The sequence below is a fragment of the Betta splendens genome, chromosome 8 (genome assembly GCF_900634795.4).
Source record: "Betta splendens chromosome 8, fBetSpl5.4, whole genome shotgun sequence".
Classification (NCBI taxonomy): Eukaryota; Metazoa; Chordata; class Actinopteri; order Anabantiformes; family Osphronemidae; genus Betta; species Betta splendens.
In genome coordinates, this window is record NC_040888.2 from 7,154,154 (window position 1) to 7,160,856 (window position 6,703).

The 6,703-nt window shown below is 39.8% G+C and overlaps 2 protein-coding genes across 2 annotated transcripts; one reads left to right on the forward strand and one right to left on the reverse strand.

Annotated features, from left to right (window-relative positions):
- Positions 1–132: 132 nt before the first annotated feature.
- On the reverse strand, positions 133–2,127 carry soul5 (heme-binding protein soul5). Its single transcript, XM_029160145.3, has 7 exons — positions 2,033–2,127; positions 1,875–1,934; positions 1,441–1,522; positions 1,229–1,349; positions 719–855; positions 450–613; positions 133–357 (listed from the first exon to the last, which is right to left on the reverse strand). Coding segments are annotated over exons 1-7 (657 nt in total). The 5' UTR covers positions 2,035–2,127; the 3' UTR covers positions 133–266.
- A 2,280-nt stretch (positions 2,128–4,407) lies between these two features.
- zmp:0000001048 (retinol dehydrogenase 8) lies at positions 4,408–6,584 on the forward strand. The gene is made up of 7 exons (XM_029158869.3): positions 4,408–4,560; positions 5,068–5,193; positions 5,275–5,436; positions 5,531–5,710; positions 5,797–5,890; positions 5,998–6,181; positions 6,262–6,584. The coding sequence occupies exons 2-7, from the start codon at positions 5,097–5,099 to the stop codon at positions 6,466–6,468; spliced, it is 924 nt and encodes a 307-aa protein (XP_029014702.1). The 5' UTR covers positions 4,408–4,560; positions 5,068–5,096; the 3' UTR covers positions 6,469–6,584.
- Positions 6,585–6,703: the final 119 nt, after the last annotated feature.

Here is a 6,703-nt window from a genome sequence, read left to right on the forward strand (position 1 = left end):
GTTTATAAAAATTACAGTTCTAAACTGAAAGGGGATTGGATTTCTCTTTTTTTCCAGGCACAGTCAGCTGCTTTAGATAATGTCTAAATAGGTCATTGAATTCAGTTTAGCAAAAAACACACGAACAAGGAATTAGCTGAAAAACATGCAACTTTACTGACAGTAAAAGAATAACAATTAGACATGACTGCAAGGCTATAATCAAAGGTAATAGTTGGTGTATTCAAAGTGTCTGCTCTGGCAGGTTATTGCACAGGTCTCTGTTTTCAAGGAAACTGTTCCTCACTGCTGGGACACTCAGGGTCATCCTCAGCAACCATCCACACCTCATTGTGCCTGTTGAAGATCCTGATGGGGCTGCAAGAAGCACATATGCCAGTTCACTGTAGTACGAGTTGTCGTCTGACTGGCAAAAAACACATAATCATGAGTTTTTCCTAATTACTCACCTGTTATAGCCAACAGCATAGTGGAAGCCTCTATTGTATTCTGCATCAACTGAGTCGAGGGCAGTGGACAGGCTGCTTGCAGCCTTTCTGTCAGTCAGGTACGTCAACCAGCCTCCATAGCTCTGCACATACACTTTGAGGTCTGGCGTGCTTTGGATGAACACCTGAAAGTCAACAAGGTCTGATCACCTGCTGGAGTTTTATGGTAAAAATAAATCATAGTATTCAAACAAAATAAAAGTTAGTGTTTTTCCTTCCTGTTTTCTGACCTTATCGTCTGTAGGACCAGGGGGATTCTTCTGATATTCAGCTGGCAACAAGAAACTCATTGTGTAGACCTTCCTTTCCCAAACGGCCCTTTCAGAAACCTTCACGACAACAGGAGCCGTCATTGCAATTTGGACTCCTAATGGGACACAGAGGAAAACTGAAGAAACTTGCATAGCATAAAAAACTAACTCACAACATCAAGTGCACATAAACAGACGAAAATACATGTAGGTGCAGTGACTTGAATTTGAAATAAAACTCTCAAAGTCTCTCTGCTCTCTGATTATAACTAAATACAGTGATTATGATGGGAGGTTATAAGGACACATTCCTTTAAGCTGACCACATGGTCAAATAAAGAATGGACACAGCCTTAAATACTACTCTCCATGAAAAAAATGAATTGTTAAGGAACTTTCTGCTTTTATGCTTTGTGTATTTTAGGACATTTTAAAGCATTTTCCTCAAGGTTTAAACTATTGCTTGTTGTATAGTAACTGTTTCCACACCCTTCTGATTGGCTCCAGTAATGTAGTCATAGAGTCGGCCGAAGGATTTATAAAGTGCGAATTCCATGATGAAGGAAGTCTCTTGGGTTGAGACCCAATTCACAGAGTCATAGTGCCGCACCTGAGGGACATAAGCAAACAAAGTGTAAATTTCTAGAAGTTCCAGGCACCTGAAGTGAGAAAACGTCTCTCTTTTATTCTGAAATGCTCACCTCATAATTATCTGTTTTGCAGATCAGATCATATAGCAGGCATTGTTCTGTTTCAAAGCAGAACGACAACTCAGAGGAGTTCCTGTGAAATTAGAGAAGACGCATCATTTGCATCAGCCTCTAGATAAATATGAGTTATAGCTTTAGATTCTCATTAATCTAGCATATTTATGCATGTACATGTAAATAAAAATGTACTCAGTTACAAAATCTTCATCTTCAGAATAATCATTTTATTATAACTATTCATGTTTTATGTAAAAAAAGCTAATTTTTTCTATTTGAATTGTTATGGATTTAAGGTAACAGTAACACAACATGGACACAATGAGGTGATAAAAATGCAAGTAGACTAAAATTCTACGTCTTTTAGGGTAAATGTATTTAGGTACTTGTAAAAAATGAAAATGAAATGCAAAATGACATGTTCTTACCCAACTCTGGCTTCAGCTGTAAGCAGCAGCAGAAAGCCGACAAGTCCTGACAGATAGATCCTGGGAAACGCACACGTTGATGCAGGTGAAAGAGAACAGACAACATTTAGACCTCAAGCATTGTGTTAATGGCTTCTAGAAGGTAATGGTATACTTACATTTTGTGGTGGACTCTGGGTGAACCAGAAAATGATCTTTTCAGTCCGTTCCATTGCAACTATTTATAACAAGTGTGGTTATGAAAAGACAACTGGCCACTCCTCGAATCCGAAACTCGAGCCAGACAGTGTAGTATCAGGACCAATGGCAGAGGAGAAGAATTACAAAACACACAGAGACACATGTTTTGTAACATCTGTAACCACTACCACAATACCAGTGAGATTTTCATTATGTATAAAAAAGATTCTGCCAGATTTTTTGTTCAAAAATCAACAATAAATATGAAAAAATAATGACTTCAGTTGTCTGAACAATTCTGCTTTCCTCTTTTTACTTGTACTTTTAGTAGGTTTTAGAGCTGTAACAACCACAGCTACACTGGTGTGTCAATGGCTGCAAAAGAATAAACGGTTCTCAAAAAGATCATTGTCTTTATTGATACAGTAAACGTATTTATCATTTATCTTATGCTGTGTCTCTATGAAAAAAAAACTCAATTTGTCAAAAGAAAGACGTCATATCCGCATTTTATAAAGAAATGCAGCGGAAACAAGCTCCCACAGCATATTCTTTAGTATCAGATTGTACAAAGTGACCTACTACCATCCTGTCTCTGATACATATAAATGTTCACGTAGAAGTGGTGTATTTTATTAGCTCTTTACTTTTTTACATTTACTTTTATTGTATCTTTTGTAATCAAACCTCATGTGAACCCTGATTTTTACCTGCACAACATCAGGTCTCTATAGTTTGTACTCTGTATTCAGCCATGAGACAAAAGACTGAAGCTTCAGGTTTCAAAAACCCCACGTGGATCAATCTCACATGTTCTGGTTACAACTGCCCTCCTAGAAACTAAACAACCAAAGCACACACAAAGGAATATTAACACAAAAACACATTAAGAATAATTTGTGAAGAAATGAACAATGAATTTATAGTCACCATGTATGCAGTTTAGTGAATGTAGTGAATGTAGTGAATGAATGATGTTGAGTTCAATAATGAAATACATCATAAGAACTACAACACGGTGAATTATAGTGTTTATTATATTAGGCACTGACCCACCAGTTGCCCTAATGGTGGTTGTTGACAGTATTTTGTGTCACTGCTTGTTTGTGGCCACGATTTACTACTATTTTACACAATTTCCTACATTAAACATTTTTTTCCAAAAACAATTTACAAACTGTACTCTACATAACATAGAGTTTATTATATCTGAAAGAGTTTAAAAAACAAATTTTAAGGATTGATTTTAATATACGTTGGATTTTGACTTGGAAATGAATTATATCAGTAGGTTCTATAACAGCTATTTATTCCAAGTGGTAATGAAAAGAAGACTGGCCACTCCCTGAATCCATAACTCAATCCAGACTGTGCTCAGTATAAGGACCAATAGCAAGAGGAGCCGGGATGGGTTACAAAAGAGGAAGAATTACAAAATAAGCAGACACACCGTTTTGTAACTTGTGCACCCACTACCACAATACAACCCGAACCTGAAAACAAGGTTGACTTTTAGGTGGTCATAGTGAAATTCTACAACATAATTAAAAAAGAAGACGCTGTCATGAACTCACAAAATTTTGTTTTATAAACGTTTTGGTAATTTAATATTTAATCAATAATAATCAATTTTAAATGATTGTGGAACAACCCTTACGTGAAACGAGCAAGCGTGGTGGTCAATTTACTGCCCTCTTGTGGTCATAGTGAATGTATTAATACATTTTAGCACTTATTCAGTTTTGGAAAGAGCATCACAATTTAGTTTACCCGCCTTATATATGAAGGGGCGATGAAAAAACATTAATTCGTCGCTATAATTAAGCACTTCCGGTAAAAGTTTCAAAACAAAATTAACAAGGTGAACTGGTGGTACTATGGTACTACTGTATGTTAATATAGCTGATCATCTGAATAAATATGTTAAACTAATTAAACGTGGTAAAATATTGAGTCTGTGCTGCTCTTTTAGTTTTAATCTCAGTCAGCAAACTCGTAGAAATACGTTTGATCCTTTTTGGGGAGAATTCAATAATTTAACGCCACGTCAGCTTTTTCCATAATTACAGACTCAAGGAGATGCTGAACGTCTGACAGCCAAATATGAAGCACTAGTGGAACTCAAGACTTGTGTTATAAAGATCTAATCTAACATTAAATCTTACACATCAAATCCCAGTACATCTTCAGATTATTAGGTCGATATCTTATCACAGATGATAATAATGCTGTAATCTCATTTGGATATAATCTCACTAAACCGGTGTGTAAGCGGTTCATGGGGGCACCGCGCGACTGATGCCTGGTGTGACTTAAAGAACTACAATTCCCACATACGGGACTTTGTGACCCATTTAGGTAATCGCTGGGCTTATGTAGCCGCATGTCCCGCAGAGGCTCGGCCGTGTTTCTCCTCTCTGACGGTTGGAGGAACCGCGGTCGATCGAACCGCAGGGTTGTTTTTCGCGCATCTGCCACCGCGGAGGACGCGCCGCTCATTCCACAGGTTGGTTGACTACATCACATCAACACATCCACGGGCCTCCAAGTCCGGACCGGTCAATTCGCCCTGCGGGGTTTAGTGTCTGCAGTACAACAGTGTGATTGTGTTGCTGTTTCTGTGAATACAATGCTTTGCTTTGAAAAACAATTGAACTCTGCCAGAGCTAAGCGCTGGGTTTTCAGTAATCTTCTGAGGTTAGTTTCTAGTATGTAAAACGGCTGTAAAACTTCAAACTCTAGCTCTGTTCACTTAACTATGCCGCACTTAAAATGAATGTGCACCTTTAAAGAAATCTAAGTACAGCAAAGAACAAGCAACTAAATGCATCATTATAAACAAGTACTGTAATAACAGCATAGGTATTTTTTAGAGCTTAAAGGGGCATCACGACCAACACAAATGGGAATAGCATCATATTTGAAATGTAAAAACCTAAACACTTAGATTTGATTCAGTTCAGTTCAGAGCATTTTTAAAAAATTATATATTGTTGCCGCATTTTTGACGCAGCCTTCAGGACCCTTCAGAGCCAGTGAGTGATGGGAACCAGGAGGGTGCTGGTAACAGGGTGCTCCTCTGGCATTGGCCTGGCTGTGGCTGTGCGTTTGGCCCAGGATGAGCTGAAACGATTCAAAGGTCAGCCGTCTCCTCCTTCATACAAATGAACACAGTGAATGAGATTATTGAAATAACCACAGGTTTGTTTACCCGAGGCAGTGGTGGCCACAATGAGAGATCTTGGCAAACGCGGCGCACTGGAGAAAGCAGCAGGTGCTTCCTTGAACAAGACTCTGGAAATCAAACAATTAGACGCGTGTTGTGAAGACTCCATCAAAGAGTGCGTTAACAGCCTGGAGGGGAGGAGGGTGGATGTTCTTGGTTTGTCCCATCTCATACTCCACGACACCTTTTAAGCCCTTTCTCCCTAAAATCGCACCGTGATAACGCTGCACTGCATCTTCTGCCGTTGCAGTGAGCAATGCAGGCGTCGGCATGATCGGACCCCTCGAGTGCCAAAGCGTTGCTGCCATGAAGGAGCTGTTCGACACGAACTTCTTCGGCCTGGCGCGGCTGGTGAAGGAGGTGCTGCCCGACATGAAACGGCAGCAGAGCGGCCACATTGTGGCGATGAGCAGCGTCATGGGGATACAGGGTGCGTGCGATTGGGTCGGTGAAGCTACAGGAGGAGCAGGGGACTCAAAGAGCTTTACCAACAGGCGTCTTTGTGTTTCTTCTCAGGAATTATGTTCAACGATGTCTACGCTGCCTCCAAATTTGCGGTGGAAGGATTCTGTGAAAGTCTGGCCGTGCAAGCGTTGAAGTTTAACATCAAGTGATATGTTGTGAAATCCATCTTAATTTTAACCAATGTGTGTAGCCAACTCCCAGCTGCATGGATCACTGGTCCTGTTTTGACATAAATGCTATCTGTGTCACAAGGATCACTTTAGTGGAACCTGGGCCTGTGGTGACAGAGTTTGAAAGGAAACTGTATGAAGATGCTGAGAAGATGGACGTGTCAGGAGCAGATGAGGAGACGGTCAAAATATTCCGTGAGGTTTATCTGCCATACTCAAACAAGATCTTCACCTCACTAGGCCAGACACCAGAGGACGTTGCCAAGGCAAGTGATGACATGTAGGCTTTTTATCTTAGTCTACATAATCTGCACTAATGTTGAAATCTTTTTTTTTTTCAAATTAGCAAACTGTGGAAGTGATCACAGCTGAGGAGCCCCCTCTGCGCCACCAGACCAACCGCCTGTACATACCCATGACTGCACTGAAGCAGGCGGACCCGACCGGTCGACTGCCTCTGGACACATTTTATAAGATGACCTTCAAACACGACAGCGTGTTCAACGCCACGCTTGGTGTGCTGCGCATCCTGCAGAGGCTGGGGAGAATATAAACAATACGTAGACTGTAGATGTTCTCTGTAGTTGCTCTTTTTTAGTGAAATGTCTGTGAGACTAAATGGTGACGGATGTCTTTATGAATAGAAATAAAAATAATTTCATATATACACTTGATGTGTACAGTATAGATTTTCATTCCCATGCTAAGCAACAAATATTTTAGAGATTAAAATACTGTAATAACTGTTCAATAGCAAGACAATAAATTATGTTTGCTTAAGAAAAGGA

What these genes read in the sequence shown, in the direction of transcription:
- soul5 (XM_029160145.3), bottom strand. An exon ending in ACAGCTGAAGCCAGAGTTGG is followed by an intron (nt 1,523 to 1,874) that starts GTAAGAACATGT and finishes CTAATTTCACAG; the next exon opens with GAACTCCTCTGAGTTGTCGT. An exon ending in GCAAAACAGATAATTATGAG is followed by an intron (nt 1,350 to 1,440) that starts GTGAGCATTTCA and finishes TATGTCCCTCAG; the next exon opens with GTGCGGCACTATGACTCTGT.
- zmp:0000001048 (XM_029158869.3), top strand. Translation starts at nt 5,097, where the DNA reads ATGGGAACCAGGAGGGTGCTGGTAACAGGGTGCTCCTCTGGCATTGGC. An exon ending in CAGCGTCATGGGGATACAGG is followed by an intron (nt 5,711 to 5,796) that starts GTGCGTGCGATT and finishes GTTTCTTCTCAG; the next exon opens with GAATTATGTTCAACGATGTC. An exon ending in GCGTTGAAGTTTAACATCAA is followed by an intron (nt 5,891 to 5,997) that starts GTGATATGTTGT and finishes CTGTGTCACAAG; the next exon opens with GATCACTTTAGTGGAACCTG.